This window comes from Diabrotica virgifera, chromosome 1 (assembly GCF_917563875.1).
Source record: "Diabrotica virgifera virgifera chromosome 1, PGI_DIABVI_V3a".
Classification (NCBI taxonomy): domain Eukaryota; kingdom Metazoa; phylum Arthropoda; class Insecta; order Coleoptera; family Chrysomelidae; genus Diabrotica; species Diabrotica virgifera.
Genome location: NC_065443.1, coordinates 122179469 through 122201003, shown reverse-complemented (window position 1 = coordinate 122201003; position 21535 = coordinate 122179469). Strand labels below are relative to the sequence as shown.

Sequence of the window (21535 nt, the reverse complement as noted above, 5' to 3'; positions counted from 1 at the left end):
GTCACAATTATTTTAATTTTTTTTTTGTTAATGCGGACCTGAATTTTTCTTGTGATTACTAAATGGGTCGTTGCAATGTAGTAAATAAGTATTGATTATTTTTAAAATAGGTATTTGTTCATTAACTTTAATAATTTATTATTAGAAGGTAATAATACCCTGCTTTTAATCAGAGTTCTTAAAAATTTCAATATAATTTAAAATTAAAGTCATTAAATTGTCTGCCTCACGCCCAAACATGCCTCAAACACATCGGCATACTATCAAAAAATTTGAAAAACACGTGAAATTTGACAAATAATTTGATCACAGGGCCTTTTAGTTAGCCTTCGGGCCGCATAAAAAACGCTAGAGGGCCGCATGTTGTATCACTGCTATAGCCTATAGCCCATAGCGAATATAAAGAATTCCATAAGTACATATAGCCCAGTAAATGACCGATTTGGAGTGTAATTTTCAGGGTCAAGTGTAAATAAGTCAGGAAATGGATAAATTGACCATTTCTAATAGACCAGGGCGCATCTGTAAAAATATTGGTACATTTGGACGTTGAGAGGTGACTCAAATTTTTTTGCAGAAATTGCTTGAAAATAAATCAAATAATAATATTTGAATTATCCTCCCTCTCAAAAAGGTCCGGAACATTGTTTAAATAATCAAAATGTCAAAAATTGAAGGAAAAATTCGATTTTTTTCTTGGTTTTTTGATTATAACTTTAAAAGTATTCATTTCCGAGAAAAGTTGTACTGAAATAAAAGTTGCGTAATTAAATTTCCTTCAATATAGAATTGGTTAAAAATTTAAAAAATAGTCATCCTTGTTGCAAAATAGCAATAATTGTGAAAAAAACATACAAAAACAAGTATTCGCATTTTACGTTTTTCAACCATTTATGCTACACTTACGACCTTCATATTTCATCCTAAAAAACTTTATGATACAGTAAAACAATACTGTAAATTTCATTAAGATCGATTCAATAGATTTTGCAAAATAAATTTTGCAATCCAGCTTTCGTAAAAAAAATTCATTTTTTCAAAATGTTACAGGACTGAAAATAAAGCAGGTAGCAAGTTGAAATTTTTTTGGCATATAGAAGTGTACTGTACCTTTTATTTGCAATTTTGCCAAATTGAAATCGATTAACACCACGGCGTCAGGAATTTTTTTAAATAAACATTAATTATTGGTGCTACGCGCAGGACAGCGGATAGTTTGCTCTGATTGGGCATTCCATTGACCTTTGATAATGATTGATAAATTTTAATTTTTATTACATTTCGTTATAAATAAATAAATTTGTTTATTGCAAAATAAAAACACATACTCTATCCTTCGAAATAACACTTTTATTCGCAAAAACTTTCTTTGTTCATATATTTTAACTTAAATAATAAAAGTTTATTATTTTTAAACATATGCAATTGTTTAAACAATATTTCACAAACAATAATAAAATTAGTTTGATTTTTGTGGAATTAAAATGTTAAAATACAACAAAATATAGGATAAGATAATAATATATTAGATAAAGATTGGAAGAAATTTTGGTGGAAATCAACTTGTGTGAATCTAACACCGCTGTCCTGCGCGTAGCACCAAAAATTATTGTTTATTTCAAACATTTTCTGACGCCGTGGTAATTAATCGATTTTAATTTTGAAAATTGTAAATGAAAGGTACAGTACATTTCTATAAGCAAAAAAAATTTCAACTTGCTATCTGCTTTATTTTCAGTCCTGTAACATTTTGAAAAAATGAATTTTTTTTGCGAAAGCTGGATTGCAAAATTTATTTTGCAAAATGTATTGAACCGATCCTAATGAAATTTACAGTATTGTTTTACTGTATCATAAAGTTTTTCTGGGTGAAATATGAATGTCCTAAGGGTAGCATAAATGGATGAAAAACGTAAAATGGAAATACTTGTTTTTGTATGGTTTTTTTCGCAATTATTGCTATTTTGCAACTAGGGTGACTATTTTTTAAATTTTTTACCAATTCTATATTGTAGGAAATTTAATTACGCAACTTTTATGTCAGTAGAGCTTTTCTCAGAAATGAATAGTTTTAAAGTTATAATCAAAAAACCAAGAAAAAAATCGAATTTTTCCTTCAATTTTTGACATTTTGATTATTTAAACAATGTTCCGGACCTTTTTGAGAGGGAGGATAACCCAAATATTATTATTTGATTTATTTTCAAGCAATTTCTGCAAAAAAAATTTGAGTCACCTCTCAACGTCCATCTCAAAACAGATGCGCCCTGGACTATAAGCAACCTTTGTTCTTTGAGTTTTTTAACCAAGTCAATGCTTTTTGAGTTGTTTGCGAGTGAAAATGTTTATTTTTTAACAAAAAAACGTTTTCAAGCGATTTTTCGTAAATAACTCAAGAAGTATATATTTTTAAAGTTTGTAGACCCAGTAAAAGCAAAGTTTAGCCAACGGGAAATACGGCGATACCGTGCAATTTTCAGGGCCAACTCCGAATTGCACGAAAATTTGGATTTAGGTTCTACTTACTCTCCACTTCAAAGTTGAACTTGTGCCGTTGGTTGCTTTTACTTGAGGGTTGAAACTCGCCCCTTCTCGCGGTGAAGAAACATACGTTTAAAATAAGAGTGGAAATGGATAAATTGACTAATTCTAAGCATGTTTTGTTCTACGGAGTGTTTTTAACTCCGTAGAACATCTAAGTTTATGTTAATACTTTTCGAGTTATTTGCGAGTGAAAATGTGTATTTTTTAACAAAAACACGACGTTTTAGGCGGTTTTTCACAAATAACTCAAACAGTATCTAGGTATTTTATCGAAAAAAATATTCTTAGCAAAAATGTAGCTTATAAAAAAACGAAAAAAATTTTGTATTGATTACGTCTATAAACCCAGTAAAAGCAAAGTTGTAGCTCATTAAAAATACGTTCTTATTCGTCAAATTCCAAATCGAATACTTCAACATGAAATAACCAAAGTTATTTTCGGGAAAAACTTTTTGAAAGTGTTTAATAAAGGCTTTATTTTTATTTTTTATAAAAGCTTCATAACATACGCCACATACGTCTTTCAGCGCTCATTTAATACGGTCATTTTTTTTATCTCCCACTATACATACTTTTTGAATCAAAACTTTCATTCTCTTAATATTTTTTACTTAAAAAAAGGTATACTACAGTCATCTCTCTAAATTCAACCGTTTTCGAAATAAACGCATTTTAAATCTGAGATGCAACATAATTTTTTACTCGCAAAAAAATACTTATTTTCACTCGCAAATAATTGGAAAAGTATTCATTTAGTTAAAATACTCTATATAACAAAAGATACTTATAGCCAATTAGCCAGACTATTTGTTTTTTGTATGGTATTACAATAACAATTAATTTAATCATCTAAGCCTACTTATAGTCTAAATTTACAGTGTGTTATAATATTCATGGATACATTTTTCAATTTTGTGTGATATGTTTACAATTATTTTTAATTTTATTACCTAAGCCTATTTAAAATATAAATTTACAGGACGTTACATATTTGTGAAGACATTTTAACGTCTGCTTGTTATTTGAAAAAATAATTTCATTTAAATTAATAGGTAAAGGGCAATTTAGACCAACTAACTCTTCATACATTATTTTAATATTTTGCCTGTACTGTCCACACTCCAATATGAGGTGCTGTAGATCTCCAATTCCACCACAGGCGCAATATGGGTTATCACTGATACCTATCCTGTGTTTGTATACTGGGGTTAGTGCGTGATTTGATCTTAATCTATTTAATGTTTTTATAAATAACCTATTGGACTCATTTTTAAGCCATCTCTCATTGGGAATTAGTGGTTGGCAATTTCTAAAATTTATTCCTGTTGTACTTTGGTTGCACAAACGTTGCCAATTTGTTTTGCAATTGTTTTTACTGATATTATCTATATCGGTTACGGGTAGAAGTATGTTGTTTATGTTTCGTTGGGTTAATGCTGCAGATTTAGCTAATTTGTCGACTTCTTCATTTCCTAATATTCCAGAATGTCCTCTAACCCAACAAATAATAATTGAACTACCCGAGGAAGTAATATCATAATATAGGCTTTTAATTTCTATCTCAATGTGGTTTACTTACAATTAGTCAATTTATCCATTTCCGGACGTACTTGAACGTATGATTTTTCACCCCCCGAGAAGAGCCGACTTTCACACCCCCAAGTACAAGCAACTAACGGTACAAGTTCAACTTTGAAGTGGAGGGTAAGTAGAACCTAAAGCCAAATTTTCATGTAATTCGGAGTTGACCCTGAAAATTACACGCCAAAACCGGTCATTTACTAGGCTAAAACTACACGGGCTGACATGGAGAAAACTCAAGAACCTCAAAAGTTATAACAGAAGATCACTATACAAAATAGAATCCTAACGAATAAAGAACAGCAATCATGTTAATTGTTTAAAGAAGTTAGACTGGAAAAACCTGTAAAAAAATTTAAACACGACTATACCTACTTCTAACAACCAGAAATCTCATCACCATTAATGGCATCACAGGTCGTTATGAGCCAAAGCCTTCTTCAGAAAAATCCTTTATTAGCCTCTGTCGCTGGCAACTGTTCTCCGTGTTCTAACTTCAATGGACTTTAAATCATTAGCTAGGTTGTCTTGATACTGAATTGCTTTTCTAAAGCCAGGTCTAATTTAGAAACACGATAGTACATCATTCTGTCTTAGTCCATTTTTGCAATGGAAGGATCTTGAAACATCGTTCTGAATTCTGACCATGCTCGCTGCTCCTGTTAGTGTAAGTTCAGTTAGTTGAACTGTTGAACAGTCTTGTCTGTAATTAGATGAAACGGCATTTGGAATTCTATTTCTTTGCAAATTATAAACAAACGATGTTGACAATGTCAATCCATAATGTAACTGAATGATTCATTGTAACCAAGTATCTAATTTGCGTTGTTTGTTTAATATTAAGATTCGTCTATTAATACACCATTATCTTTTTTACAGGTAGTGAGCATACCAGTGAAACCAGCGTTTGAGCCAGTCGTAAAAAACTTTACTAAAAACCTCGGCGAGAACGGCCACGGCATCAGGCTGAACATAACCTCTACCACGCGGCCACCTCTAGTAGATCCAATTATCAAGCCAAACGAAAAATCTGGTACCACCGTAAGCGTAAACAAGAGCATTGTAACAGACGCTCATAACGATTCAGATGATCCTGACGCTTTCGCTGTCGCCAACCCGAGTGATTTGGATACTGAAGAGGGAGGTAAAAAGTTCAATGAGTCGCTATCGAAGCATAACGTGACTAGTTCCAAAACGGTAAGTGTTGTTTTTGTTAGTTTGTGGTTTAAACCGATGTCGTACTTAGTAGTAGAAACGCACCAATGCGTGAAACCTCTATATACTGTGCCTATATTTTCTTCTTTGAATAATTAGAATTGTATTTGTTACAGTTCCTTTTAGACAAGGCGAAAACGGCGGGTTCGTTGGAAGAAATATTCCCATGAGATTTTTTTGCATAATCACATTCGTGAGACACCCCAGAATAAGGTTCAAGAAGTCGCCCACGCGAAAAGCGGTCCAGTTTTTTTTAACAATTTTTTTTAATCAAATTGCAAAAGTCAATATTTTCGGCCCGGACAAATTTTTTTTTAGATTTTTCGGACCATTCCAGGCAGAAAAGGTCTTGTAATTTTCGTGTTCGAGTTATAAGCAATTTAAAATTTGAAAAATGCGAAAATGGCCATTTTTAAGACTTAATAACTCGGTTAAAGATTATTATTATGAAAGTCAGAAAGTGACTAAATCAAATTTAAAGCCCCCCTTCATGATCCTGAAGAAATTTGTGTCATTAATTTATTACTAAGCTGTTATTTTTATTTATTAATACTGAGCGGTAAGATCGTATTGACGCGGCTGTAAATGTGAGTGCGAGTGAGGTTCGCCATTGGACTGCCTGAATTGCATCTATTTCGCTCTCATCATGGACGGCCGCCTAATACGTGCATGGCGCTCATTATTTTTACTTAAAAATAACAGCTTAGTAATCAAATAATGACAAAAATTTCTTCAGGATCTTGTAGGGGGATTTTAAACTTTGATTTAGTCACTTTCTGACTTTCATAGTAATAACTTTTAACCGAGTTATTAAGCCTTGAAAATCGCCATTTTTCGTTTTTTTCAATTTTAAAATGCTTTTACCTCGAAAACTATCAACTTTAGAGAAAAATTATAAGAGACCTTTTTTATCCAGAAGAGTCCAAAAAACCTAAAACAAAATTAGAGGGAAAACCTCTCGATACGAATCAGTTAAAATATGGAGAACAGTGCCTACGTTCCTTCCGATGAAGGCTCCAATAAGAGCCGAAAATCGCGATTCAAGGGACTGGACTGCACTCCGTATTCTAATTGAAAAGTAAGATTGTTTTGCCTTCGCATTGCAACTGAATAAAAATGGTATACATTTTTATTTTATAGTCGTATTACTCCGTAGAGTAACTAGGTGCATTTTCCGTTGGAACTTTACCAGCTGCAGACGGGGGATGTGAATTGCATAGTGTAGAATTTCTTCCCTCTCGTCTTCACTGCAGCATCCATTTGACTTGCAAATTGTAGAAGTCTTGGAGGTGTCACCAGGAAAGTGTACCAATAAGTTTTCAATTTAAAAATCTTTTAGTAAAAGTTTTAATATTTTCAATATTAATAATTTACTATTAGGATTGAAAACTACTTCGTCTAAAACAAAATTGTTTGGGCCAAAAATATTGATTTTTGCAATTTGATTAAAAAAAAATTGTTAAAAAAAATTTGGACCACTTTTCGCGTGGGCGACTTCTTGAATCTTATTCTGGAATGTCTCACGAATGTGATTATGCAAAAAATCTCATGGGAGTATTTTCTCCAAAGAACCCGCCGTTTTCGCCTTGTCTATTTACCATTGTTCTTAATAGATTCTAATAATTAGAAATAAGACATTAGATAAGACAGGTGCTGGTTTTATATGAAAAGTTGAAAAGGGTTAAAAGCAAAATTATTCAATCAAATGAATTGTGTGTATGATATAGTACGGTACAATACCTTGTTTGATGTCTTCTTCTTTCTCCTACTCGACTAGGCTGGGCTGCGGTTTCTGGAACTTGTTTAGATTAAAAACTATATAAAAACTGTGTCGTTTCACACTGAAAGTCTATAGTCTATACATATCTGAAGAATGCGCGTATTTGCATGGCGAGTCAAGCTCTGTCTCAAGTGCTTTGAGCTTGGGGTAGTGCTTTCAGGACCCTATTGGTACTTATTTAAAGCATACACACATGATTAATATAAAATAAAAAAATGAATACTGATAAAAACTTATGTTATTAATTACTAATTAAATATAAAAGAAAATATATGTGGAGGGACGAAACAACCATTAATTGCTAGTATTAGTCGAAGCCAATATTTATAATAGTCAATATTCGAAGATCGAGTAATTTCATCACGGGCCTTTTGGCTATTTAATTGAATTTTTTCTATCAATATAAACTGAATATGTCCAGAAACTGGGGGTGTCCAATAATGGGTACATTTGACATATTCGAATACACTTTTGCTTAATGAAATCGAAATAATATAAAAATAATATTTTAGTAACATGCAAGTAATTAATATGTTCTTTTTATCATTCGTAACTTTACGCATGTGCTCTTAAACAGACAAATCTTAGATCTTTAATAACTCAAAAAGTATTGATTTATTTTAATAACATGATATAACAAATTTTACTTATAATTTGTCCCTCTATCGATTTGTGGGGTTATTTTTAATAAAATAGTTTTCATGGAAAGTGATCTGGAAGCCCAAATGTGGTGCGTTTAATTGTTATTAACAAATTATGGTAAAATTAGGTGTTTTTCAGGAATTATTAGAAGCCTTGTAAATAAATTGATGGTGTTAAGGTCTTCTATGGTGCATTTTTGGTCGCTAAATCGAATGCGACTAGTCGCGATTACTCAAAATATGTTCTTATTTTGTTAATAACAAAATATTTGTTTATTCGCCGAAAAGCTCGAAATGCGTTATATACAGCAAGTTTGTAGTCTTTTTCATAGTATTTTTATACGCAAAATCGAATGTCACTAGTCGTGATAGCTTAAACCACGTTCCGACTTTTTTATTAATAAATTATTTCAAAAATAATGGTTTCTAGTACGTTTACTCACGGTTTTTGCTCTAAATTAAAAAAAAACACCTGGAATGACATGAAATTTGGCATGCACGTAGCTAACATGTAAAACAAAACAAGTGATATTGTGCCGATGTGTGCTTTTACCCTGGGGGTGACCTTCACCCCGTTTCGGGGGTGAAAAAAGAAACCTTTAAAATAAGTCCGGAATTGGATAAACTGATTAATTCTAAGCAACTTTTGTTCTATACGTTTTGTTCTATATGTTTTTTCACCAAGTCAATACTTGTCGAGTTATTTGCGAGTGAATATGTTCATTTTTCAACAAAAACAGAACAAAAATAACTCGAAAAGTATTGACTTAGTGAAAAAACTGTATACAACAAAAGTTGCTTAGAATTAATCAGTTTATCCACTTCCGGACTGATTTTAAAGGTTTCTTTTTTCACTCCCGAAAAGGGATGAAACTCACCCCCAGGGTAAAAGCAGACATCGGCACAATATCACTTGTTTTGTTTTACATGTTAGCTACGTGTATGCCAAATTTCATGTCAATCCAAGTGGTTTTTTAAAATCATGAGCAAAAATCGTGAGTGAACGTACTATAAACCGTTATTTTTGAAATAATTTATTAATAACAAAGTCGGAACGTGGTTTAAGCTATCAACTATCACGACTACTGACAATCGATTTTTTGACAAAAAGACTACAAATTTGCTGTAGATGCCCGCATTTCGAGTTTTTCGGCGAATAAACAATTATTTTGTTATTAACAAAATAAGAGCATAGTTTGAGTAATCGCGACTAGTCGCATTCGATTCAGCGACCAAAAATACACCAGAGAAGACCCTAACACTATCAATTTATTTACAGGGCTTCTAATAATTCCTGAAAAACACTTAATTTTACCATAATTTGTTAATAACAATTAAACGCACTACATTTGGGCTTCCAGACCACTTCCATTGGATTCAACCCCACCCAACCCAAAAATCCTATAATACCGCCATCAAATCGCGGCGACCTAAAAGTGCCCACGGGACCCCCTATGTTGCGACTAGACTATTATAGTATCTATCAGTAGTTTTGCCTTAATATCGTCTACGATTGTGTGCTTTACCTTAAGGAGAATAAAAAGAGGAAGAGTTCATAGTTTTTATATACTTTTCATCAAATTTTTACATACACTAATGTCGTTCCTCACGGATACAACACTTTTCGAACAAACCCAATCATGCTTAACGTCGCTCTCTAAGAACGTTTCTCATTTCTTGCTACAAGCGCAAACACACAGAAAACCAATTAGCATTGCGACTTATCGAGCTGCAAGTAATAATGAAAGTGAGTAGACAAATTAATTATTTATATCTGCTGTAAAAGCCATTGAAACATTGCAAATCCACCGATCAATGTCAACTGGTCGAGTCCGAGTCTCAAAAGAATTCGAATGATTTAATTCCTTGTAGTTGTTTTTTAGAGTGAAATAAGGTGCGTTTCGTGTCTAAACACAGATATCATTTCACATTTATGTTTGTATACGATTTCAATTTCTTTCACAAACACTGAAGTGTTTTGTTATTTTTTTTTATCTGAATTAATAAACAAATTTTAAAGCTCCGTGAAGTTAGCCCGAAAAAGTCGGGGAAAAAAAATGCGATTGATGCCATTCGTTTGTCCATTGATTGTCCACGTTTGTCCACCATTTTATTTCGTTAGTCCACCCATCAATTCTTTTTTATAAACAAAAATTTTTTTTCGGGCTAACTTCACAAATCCACAAATTTTCGAAAATTTAAAAAAACTCTTGCTATATTGTTTGTCCATCGTTTGTCCATGTTTGTCCACCACATAATTTTTTTTGTCCACCCTCTGAAACAACCCCCTGTTAATTGTAATTATTTTTTTATTTCTTAATTCGGGCTAACTTCACGTTCTCTTAAATGGGCATTTAAACGTTAATTCGGGTGCAGAATCACAACTAAGCGTTTGTCCACCCCTTTGCAGCATTTGTCCAACCCCTTAAAGTGCGAAACAACCCCCCTGTTAATTGTAATTATTTTTTTATTTCTTAATTCGGGCTAACTTCACGTCCGTTTAAACGTGTATTTTAAAGTTAAATCGGGTGAAGAATCACAACTACCCGTTTGTCCACCCCTTCGCAGCGTTTGTCCAGCCCCTTAAAGTGCGAAACAACCCCCTCGTTAATTGTAATTATTTTTTTAATTCTTAATTCGGGCTAACTTCAAGTTCTCTTTTATAGGTATTTAAACGTTAATTCGGGTGCAGAATCACAAATACCCGTTTGTTCACTCCTTCGCAGCGTTTGTCCAACCCCTTAAAGTGCGAAACAACCCCCTCGTCAATTGTAATTATTTTTTTATTTCTTTATTCGGGCTAACTTCACGTTCTCTTAAATAGGCATTTAAACGTTAATTCGGGTGCAGAATCACAACTAAGCATTTGTCGACCCCTTTGCAGCGTTTGTCCAACCCCTTAAAGAGCGAAACAACCCCCCTGTTAATTGTAATTATTTTTTTATTTCTTAATTCAGGCTAACTACACGTCCGTTTAAACGTGTATTTTAAAGTTAATTCGGGTGAAGAATCACAACTACCCGTTTGTCCACCCCTTCGCAGCGTTTGTCCAGCCCCTTAAAGTGCGAAACAACCCGCCTGTTAATTGTAATTATTTTTTTATTTCTTAATTCGGGCTAGCTTCACGTTCCCTTAAATGGGCATTTAAACGTTAATTCGGGTGCAGAATCACAACTACCCATTTGTCCACACCTTCGCAGCGTTTGTCCAACCCCTTAAAGTGCGAAACAACCCCCTCGTTAATTGTAATTATTTTTTTATTTCTTTATTCGGGCTAACTTCACGTTGTCTTAAATGGGCATTTAAACGTTAATTCGGGTGCAGAATCACAACTACCCGTTTGTCCACCCCTTCGCAGCGTTTGTCCAACCCCTTAAATTGCGAAACAACCCCCCTGTTAATTGTAATTATTTTTTTATTTCTTAATTCGGGCTAGCTTTACGTTCCCTTAAATGGGCATTTAAACGTTAATTCGGGTGCAGAATCACAACTACCCGTTTGTCCACCCCTTCGCAGCGTTTGTCCAACCCCTTAAATTGCGAAACAACCCCCCTGTTAATTGTAATTATTTTTTTATTTCTTAATTCGGGCTAGCTTTACGTTCCCTTAAATGGGCATTTAAACGTTAATTCAGGTGCAGAATCACAACTACCCGTTTGTCCACCCCTTCGGAGCGTTTGTCCAACCCCTTAAAGTGCGAAACAACCCCCCTGTTAATTGTAATTATTTTTTTATTTCTTAATTCGCGCTAACTTCACGTCCGTATAAACGCGTATTTTAAAGTTAATTCGGGTGAAGAATCACAACTACCCGTTTGTCCACCCCTTCGCAACGTTTGTCCAGCCCCTTAAAGTGCGAAACAACCCCCTAGTTGATTGTAATTATTTTTTTATTTCTTTATTCGGGCTAACTTCACGTTCTCTTAATGGGCATTTAAACGTTAATTCGGATGCAGAATCACAACTACCCTTTTGTCCACCCATTCGCAGCGTTTGTCCAACCCATTAAAGTGCGAAACAACCCCCCTGTTAATTGTAATTATTTTTTTATTTCTTAATTCGGGCTAGCTTTACGTTCCCTTAAATTGGCATTTAAACGTTAATTCGGGTGCAGAATCACAACTACCCGTTTGTCCACCCCTTCGGAGCGTTTGTCCAACCCCTTAAAGTGCGAAACAACCCCCCTGTTAATTGCAATTATTTTTTTATTTCTTAATTCGGGCTAACTTCACGTCCGTTCAAACGCGTATTTTAAAGTTAATTCGGGTGAAGAATCACAACTACCCGTTTGTCCTCCCCTTCGCAGCGTTTGTCTAGCCCCTTAAAGTGCGAAACAACCCCCTAGTTAATTGTAATTATTTTTTATTTCTTAATTCGTGCTAGCTTTTAAATGCCCATTTAAGGGAACGTGAAGCTAGCCCGAATTAAAAAATAATAAAATAATTGCAATTAACAGGGGGGTTGTTTCGCACTTTAAGGGGTTGGACAAACGCTGCGAAGGTGTGGACAAACGGGTAGTTGTCTGCACCCGAATTAACGTTTAAATACCTATTTAAGAGAATTTGAAGTTAGCCCGAATTAAGAATTAAAAAAATAATTAGGTTATACAATTAACGAGGGGGTTGTTTCGCACTTTAAGGGGCTGGACAAACGCTGCGAAGGGGTGGACAAACGGGTAGTTGTGATTCTTCACCCGAATTAATTTTAAAATACACGTTTAAACTGACGTGAAGTTAGCCTGATTTAAGAAATAAAAAAATAATTACAATTAACAGGGGGGTTGTTTCGCACTTTAAGGGGTTGGACAAACGCTGCAAAGGGGTGGACAAACGCTTAGTTGTGATTCTGCACCCTAATTAATGTTTAAATGCCCATTTAAGAGAACGTGAAGTTAGCCCGAATAAAGAAATAAAAAAATAATTACAATTTACGAGGTGGTTGTTTCGCACTTTAAGGGGTTGGACAAACGCTGCGAAGGAGTGGACAAACGGGTAGTTGTGATTCTGCACCCGAATTAACGTTTAAATACCTATTTAAGAGAACTTGAAATTAGCCCGAATAAAGAATTAAAAAAATAATTACAATTAACGAGGGGGTTGTTTCGCACTTTAAGGGGCAGGACAAACGCTGCGAAGGGGTGGACAAACGGGTAGTTGTGATTCTTCACCCGATTTCACTTTAAAATACACGTTTAAACGGACGTGAAGTTAGCCCGAATTAAGAAATAAAAAAATAATTACAATTAACAGAGGGGTTGTTTCGCACTTTAAGGGGTTGGACAAATGCTGCAAAGGGGTGGACAACCGCTTAGTTGTGATTGTGCACCCGAATTAACGTTTAAATGCCCATATAAGAGAACGTGAAGTTAGCCCGAATTAAGAAATAAAAAAATAATTACAATTAACAGGGGGTTGTTTCAGAGGGTGGACAAAAAAAATATGTGGTGGACAAACATGGACAAACGATGGACAAACAATATAGCAAGAATTTTTTTAAATTTTCGAAAATTTGTGGATTTGTGAAGTTAGCCCGAAAAAAAATTTTTGTTTATAAAAAAGAATTGATGGGTGGACTAACGAAATAAAATGGTGGACAAACGTGGACAATCAATGGACAAACGAATGGCATCAATCGCATTTTTTTCCCCGACTTTTTCGGGCTAAGTTCACGGACCTAAATTTTAAGCATTTATACATTTTTCTTGGTTCTGAAACTATTTATTATTTGGGGTTTATTGTCACTAAGGGGAGGGTATGGTTTGAAATCAACATTTCATACACTTTTTTGTGATTTTTTTGGAAACTGGTATAATTATTTTGTTTTTAAATTAAATAAGCATAATAAGTACAATTCAGAAAAGGCCATCGAGTACAATAAACCAGCATATCTGTGTTTTATAGACCTGACAAAGGTTTTCGATCGCATCCAAGTCGAAGACGTCTTACACTTACTATATAGAAGAGACATACCAATCAATATTATACAAACCATCGAAAACATCTAGTTCCATAATCGAATACAAGCAAAGATAAATGGAAAACTAATACATTTTATACCAGTACAAAGCGAGTCAGACAAGATGACTTGTTAAGCCCATTGCTTTTTAATATGTAATAATTAACGAAATAATAGAAGCAGTACGTAAAGATCATGGTTACAGAATGGGGAACAAAGAAATCCAATTATTATGTTATGCAGACGACGCTGCATTAATCGCCGAGACAGAAGACGATCTCCAAACTCCAAAGATTAACACACATCATCAATACAAGAGTCAAGAAATACAATATGATAATATCAGCAGAAAAAAACCAAAAGCTTGACAACATCTAAATACCCACTACGATGTAAAATTGAAATTGATTGGAAAATAATAAAGCAGGAAGCAAAGTTAGATATCTGGGAATAGATATAACCAGTTACGGAGATGCTGAAGAGGAAGTACGACAACAAAGCTTAAAAGCAAGTAAAGCGGCGGGATCTCTTAATGACACCATCTGGAAGAACAAACATCTAAGACAAGACACAAAAGCAAGAATCTATAAAGCAGCAATTAGACCTATATTGACATACACGGCGGAGACAAGACCTGACACATCTAAAACGAGACGACTACTAGAAATAACAGAGATGAAAATACTTTGACGAATATCAGGGAAAAGTCTGTTGGATAGGGAGAGAAGCGAAAACATAAGAAGATCATGCAATGTAGAAGATATAAATGGATGGGTGGCTAAATGCAAAAGTTCTCCCTAAAGAAGATGTTTTAAAATTTATCCATGGTGTCCAATATTTGGTGTATGATGACAGCAGGTTCTATGAATCCCAAAGAAAGAAAGAAAGAAAGAATATTGCAGTATCTCGGACACATAATGCCTGGAGAAAAATACAGTATCTTCAGGCTCTTAATTCGAAACACAATGCTAGAAAGAGTATGGGAAGAAGGTCTTGGCTAAAAAGCCAGTATGATGATATGACAGTAGCACAAAACAACCCTTTAGAGAAATTGCTTTGAAAATTAGAGTGGCCATGATGCTTTATAACTTCCGAAGGTAGCACTTGAAAAAGAAAGAAGACCCTGATAACTCTATTTTTGACAAAGGATGTAGAGTGTAGCAAATGAGGCTGGGTAGTACCTAAATATGTATAACTAAAACATAAAGTTTTTACATTCGAACAACGGAAAATATTATTTTGAAAAAGTATGGTCAAGTCCAAAGAATAGCAAACGATAAATATAGGTACTACCAAAACAAATGAAACATGGACATCATCATCATCATCATCATCATCATTTGGCTCTACAACTCTATGTGAGTCTTGGCCGCGTTTACTATTTCCCTCCATTGTTGTCGGTCCTGAGCAGACAAATGAAACATGGACACCAAACAAAATTAAAAGGAGTAGACCAAGATTAATGTAGATGGAGATGTAGAAAAGGAAATGGGGAGAAGCATGCTGCAAGATGATTTATGCATGTATGCGTCGAAATGATGCGTCAATTCATGAGTCGAAAAACGTATAGGTCGTTGTATTGAAACAAAAAAGAACGCGATCGACTACCCCAGCTAATTGAAAATACTATTCGAAAATAATATTTCAATCAGCCAAAATAGCTATCGTTCACCCCAGCCTAGCTCAGTCTCTCAGGATGTGTGTTCCTCTTGTCCTAATCTTAGATATGAACTCTGAAAATTCAGAATGGAAGCAAACAAAACAGTATTTTTAACTAATCATGTTTATTGTTGAATAAAGATATAATAAAAATGTGACCTATTAAATGCATTAACAAATATATTCAAATTCTTGGCAAAAACTAACAATTTGTAGATTATACTTATGCATGGCTTGTGGTATTTGATGGTAGATCTTCTTGATGTCGGATGGTACAGCTGTAGACTTGTAGACCTGGGCCAGATGTTGTGGCCCTAGGTCGCTGCACCTAGAGATGTCGGGTGCTGCTGTCTGTTTGATGCATCTTGTAGTCCTGGCTTTAAAGTTGCATCACCGGTAATGACAGCTGGTGTCTCCCAAAGGGAGAAAAGTAACTTATTCCCACAAACTAGAATACAAAACGTGTATAAGTTTTGACATCAAGAAGAAAGGTAGGTAGGTACCTTGCCAAAAAGTATTCAAAAAGTAGCAGATGGCAAGGGGTAAATTAAATGGAATTAAGATGAGGAGAATAGTTAAATTATCTGATTACTAAAAGCATATCAATAGATGAAATGAAATATTCAAAATTAAGACATCAAGACACGTGGAGAGTCGAGGTTAGGTATAGGAAAAAATGACTATAAAAAATTATTATAAAAAGCTAGGTATGCATGTAGGAATATAATGATTGTAATTAATATGATACGAATAAGAACTCACCCCAAGAGAATATCAAAGTCTGGAAATAGATAGCTATTCTCAGCCCTGTTATTGGCTATTATACCAAAATTAATTTTCTATCACCATTTTGAGAATTGAGAGACGAAGTGTCACTGTCATGACAGTAGGAGGTGGCAGGCATGTTCCGTATTAAAAGAGAGATATCTAGAGAGTAAGGATATACGGGGTACGTTCAGTATGTTCAGTTGATGATTTAAATGAAAAGAGATATAGTAAATAGCAGATAATAAAAGAGGGCGCCAACGAGTTTTTAACGAAGAAAACAGGTAAAACAAATAGAAGATAATTATTAATGAAATATTAAAGAAAATAGAATAAAATAATTATTTAAAAATAAAATACCAAAGATGTGACGTTTGTAACGTTACAGTATCACTGGCAGAAATGTTTTTTCTTTTTTTTTAGTAAAAAACACTCTACCATAACTGAATTAGTCATTCAAGTTAAAAAGCATCAGGCAGTTTTAACTTATGGACCATGATAAACAAATTGATCGCACTTTCTTTCAATTAATCGTTGTTGTTGTTCAATTTCAGGACCCGAATTTGTTCTACAATACATCAATCTATGACGACCCGAATATTGGGCATTTCTATTGGGTGGACATGGACAATCGTACCGATGTCAAAGTCAACGAACTTCTGTCTCAGTCTCATCGAAGAGCGGCTGTAAGTAATTTTTTTGTTTGGATGATAATTTATTAGAAATTAGAATGCGTGGTGCGGTAAGGATTATTTAAATATTTTGTTGTTATCCATCGAAGGAAATGGAAAATAGACCAGGGCGCATCTGTAAAAATATTAGTACATTTGGATGTTGAGAGATGACTCATATTTTTTTGCAGAAATTGCTTGAAAATAACAAGTTATCCTCCCACTCAAAAGGGTCCGGAACATTGTTTAAATAATCAAAATATCAAAAAATGAAGGAAAAGTTCGATTTTTTTCTTCATTTTTTGGTTATAACTTTAAAAGTATTCATTTCCGGCAAAATTTGCACTGACATAAAAGTTGCGTAATTAAATTTCCTACAATAAAGTATTAGTTAAAAATTTTAAAAATTATCAGACTTGTTGCAAAATAGCAATAATTGTGAAAAACCCATAAAAACAGGTATTCGCATTTTACGTTTTTCAACCATTTATGACCTTCATATTTTACCCAGAAAAACTTTATTGATATAATAAAACAATACTGTAAAGGGCCTAGCCGGGTAAGACGGTGAAAAGTGCCCCCAATTCAATTTAAATTCCATATAGGTTACTTTTTAGCACATATAGAGGAACTCACTTTCTGAAATTTTTAGCCCCCTAGGTGGTCACGTGACCCCCCTAGAGCCTAATTAGGCTTTTTATGTTTTTATTTTTTATCTCAGCCGCGTCAAGAGCTAGCCAAAAACTTTATTTAAAAAAGTTGTAAGTTTCAAAAAGATCTATATGAAAAAATTTTTTTAAATTTTTTGGCGGGAAATTCGAGTTTTTAGAACAATTTTAAACTTTTAAATAACTTTGAAAAAAAAAACTAAAACACTCGTTTTTACGAAAATCAATTATAATGTGTATTTTTGCACAATCTTTCACCCTGAATTTTTTCAGATTTTTAAAATTGGTGAAACGTACCTTTAAAAATAAAAAAACCGCATTTTTTCGGTTTTTTTTTTCGTTTTTTGATATAATTTTATACATTTTTTCAAAATAGGTAATACCGTCACTAGAGTAGGTAAAAAAATGAAAAATAATTGGGGTTTGTTTAATAAAATTTTTTTGTAGCGCCATCCATTTTCAAGATACAGGGCGTTGAAGAAAACAAAATTTTACACATTTTTTACGATTTTGCCGAAACTACTGGCAACATTGCAATAAAATTTGGCAGATTTTAAGAGGTAGTTATTGTGCATTTTTTGACATACAATTAAGAATTTTATATTCATCATTGGCGCGCATACGGGCAATGGTCTGAATTTTTAAAGAAAAAAAGATGGTACGCCACTGACATATTTCAAATTAACAATCATTTTTGAATTCCTCGTTCCATTTGTGACAAAAAATCTATCTTCCCATTTTTTCATACGACGCGCCGTTTTGTTGCAAAATATCTTAACGCTTCCAAAGTATTCGAATTAATTTTTATAATGGATGTACGAGTTTATGTATGTAGATGTAGAAACTACCAGAAGTTCGAATGCTTTGTAAGGATTAAGATCTTTTATTTTTTGAATAAAAATGGTGCGTCGTATGAAAAAATAAGAAGATAGATTTTTTGTCACAAATTGAACGAGGAATTCAAAAACGATTGTTAATTTAAAATATGTGAGTGGCGTACTATCTTTATTCTTTAAAAAGTTCAGACCATTACCCCCATGCGCGCCAATGATGAATATCAAATCCTTAATTGTATGTCAAAACATGCACAATAGCTACCTCTTAAAATCCGCGAAGTTTTATTACAACGTTGCCAGTAGTTTCAGCAAAATCGTAACAAATGTGTAAAATTTTGTTTTCTTCAACGCCCTGTATCTTGAAAATGGATGGCGTTACAAAAAAATTTTATAAAGAAAACCCCAATTATTTTTCAGTTTTTTACCTATTCTAGTGACGGTGTTACCTTTTTTGAAAAATATGTATAAAATTGTATCAAAAAACGAAAAAAAAAAAAAACCGAAAAAATGCGGTTTTTTATTTTTAAAGGTACGTTTCACCAATTTTAAAAATCTGAAAAAATTCAGGGTGAAAGATTGTGCAAAAATACACGTTATAATTGATTTTCGTAAAAACGAGTGTCTTAGGTTTTTTTTTTCAGAGTTATTTAAAAGTTTAACATTGTTCTAAAAATTCGAGTTTCCCGCCAAAAAATAAAAAAAAATTTTTTCATATAGATCTTTTTGAAACTTACAACTTTTTTTAATAAAGTTTTTGGCTAGCTCTTGATACGGCTGAGATAAAAAATAAAAACATAAAAAGCTTAATTAGGCTCTAGGGGGGTCACATGACCACCTAGGGGGCTAAAAATTTCAGAAAGTGAGTTCCTCTACATGTGCTAAAAAGTGGCCTATATCGAATTTAAATCGAGTTGGGGGCACTTTTCACCATCTTACCCGGCTAGGCCCTTTCATTAAGATCGGTTCAATAGATTATGCAAAATAAATTTTGCAATCCAGCTTTCGCTAAAACAATTCATTTTTTCAAAATGTTGCAGGACTGAAAATAAAGCAGACAGCAAGTTGAAATTTGTTTTACATATAGAAGAATACTGTACCTTCCAGTTGCAATTTGCACAATTAAAATCGGTTAACTACCACGGCGTCAGGATTTTTTTTAAATTAACATTAATTTTTGGTGCTACGCGCAGGACAGCGGATACGTTTGCTCTGATTGGGCATTCCAATGACCTTTGATAATGATTGATAAATTTTAATTTTTAGTGCATTTTGATATAAATAAATAAATTTGTTTATTTCAAAATAAAAATACATACTCTGTTCTTTAAACTAACACTTTTTTAGCAAAAACTTTCTTTGTTCATATATTTTAACTTAGAAAATAAAAGTTTATTATTTTTAAACATAATATGCAATTGTTTAAACAATATTTCACAAACAATAATCAAATTAGTTTGGTTTTTGTGGAATTAAAATATTAACATACAACAAACTATGGAGCAAGAAAATAATATATTAGATAAAGATTGGAAGAAATTTTGGTGGAAATCAGCTTGTGTGAATCGAACACCGCTGTCCTGCGCGTAGCACCAAAAATTAATGTTTATTTAAAAAAAATCTTGACGCCGTGGTAGTTAACCGATTTTAATTTTGGAAATTGCAACTGAAAGGTACAGTATGCTTCTATACGTAAAACAAATTTCAACTTGTTATCTGCTTTATTTTCAGTCCTGCAACATTTTGAAAAAATGAATTTTTTTTTTGCGAAAGCTGGATTGCAAAATTTATTTTGCATAATCTATTGAACCGATGCAACGAATTTTACAGTATTGTTTTATTATATCATGAAGTTTTTCTGGGTCAAATATGAAGGTCCTAAGTGTAGCACAAATGGTTGAAAAACGTAAAATGCGAATACTTCTTTTTTATGTTTTTTTCGCAATTATTGCTATTTTACAACAAGGGTGACAATTTTTAAAATTTTTAACCAATCCAAAAGTGAATCTTTTCTCAAAAGTGAATACATACTTTTAAAGTTTATAATCAAAAAACGAAGAAAATAATCGAATTTTTCCTTAATTTTTTGACATTTTGAATATTTAAACAATGTTCCGGACCTTTTTGAGTGGGAGGATAACTCAATTATTATTATATGAGTTAATTCCAAGTAATTTCTGCAAAAACATATGAGTCACCTCTCAACGCCATCTCAAAACAGATGCGCCCTGGACTAAATTGCGGCGATGATTTTTTAAGGTATACCGTATATTATACGAGGTTTGCTAAAAATAGTAGCTTTTTTAAATCTCTGTGGCTTAATTACATACACTTTGCTTTTTAAATAACCCCATAAAAATAATCTGGAGGTGTCAAGTCCGGCGATGTTGCTGGTTATTATATAACTACTCTTCTTCCAATCCAACGATTTGCAAATGTATTGTCGAGAACATCACAAACGCCTCGAAGAGAACCCCACAAACTCCTTGAAGATAATGTGGAAGCACTCCATCTTGCTGAAACCAAATTGATCTATTCACGAGATGAGGATTTATATAATCAGGAAATAGTCTGGCTAATTCTGGAATTAACTTCAACTCTAAAAATGTTCAGTATCCTTCGCCTGTTATGGTTCTATCCCAAAAATAAGGTGCAATAATGGTATTAATAATAATTCCTGCCGACACATTGATCTTTTGTCGATACTGCCTATTTGCCTCTACCATCCAATGCGTATTTTCATCGGACCAGTGCCTGCAGTTTTGTTTATTGACCGTGCCATTTAAACGGAAGGTAGCCTCATCAGAAAAAAGTTTTTGGTTAAAAAAATTAGGATTAGCGTTAAATATATTTAACATTCTGTCACAGAACTCTATTTTGCGATCTGGATCGCTTTCATTCAGTTTCAGTACCAATTTTAGCACCAAGCCACATACTGTGGCTTAATGCTAAAAGGGCCAATATCAATTTTTTGCGTTTTGTTTTGTCAATATTGAATCAAAAGCTGTACGAAAAAAGCCAGAAATTGACATTGGCCCTTTTAGAACCAAGTCACAAAGTTATCGTTTTACTTACATTTTTTTAAAAAACTTTAAGGTGTATAGCAGTATTTTTAAATTTCGAACATCATAAGTTGAGTTAGTCATCAGACCAATAATGACATACGCGGCAGAAACTCGACCCGACACAGAGAGGAGAAAAGATTGCTCGAAACAGCGGAGATG

The 21535-nt window shown here is 33.4% G+C and overlaps 1 protein-coding gene across 1 annotated transcript in view; it reads left to right on the top strand.

Annotated features, from left to right (window-relative positions):
- The window catches only part of LOC114324354 (plexin domain-containing protein 2), a 168759-nt gene that overhangs the window by 91712 nt on the left and 55512 nt on the right, over nt 1–21535 (top strand). Inside the window, exons 3-4 of the mRNA XM_028272158.2 lie at nt 5005–5322; nt 16694–16825. Coding sequence (XP_028127959.1) covers nt 5005–5322; nt 16694–16825 — 450 coding nt within the window. The remainder of the gene's footprint in view (nt 1–5004; nt 5323–16693; nt 16826–21535) is intronic.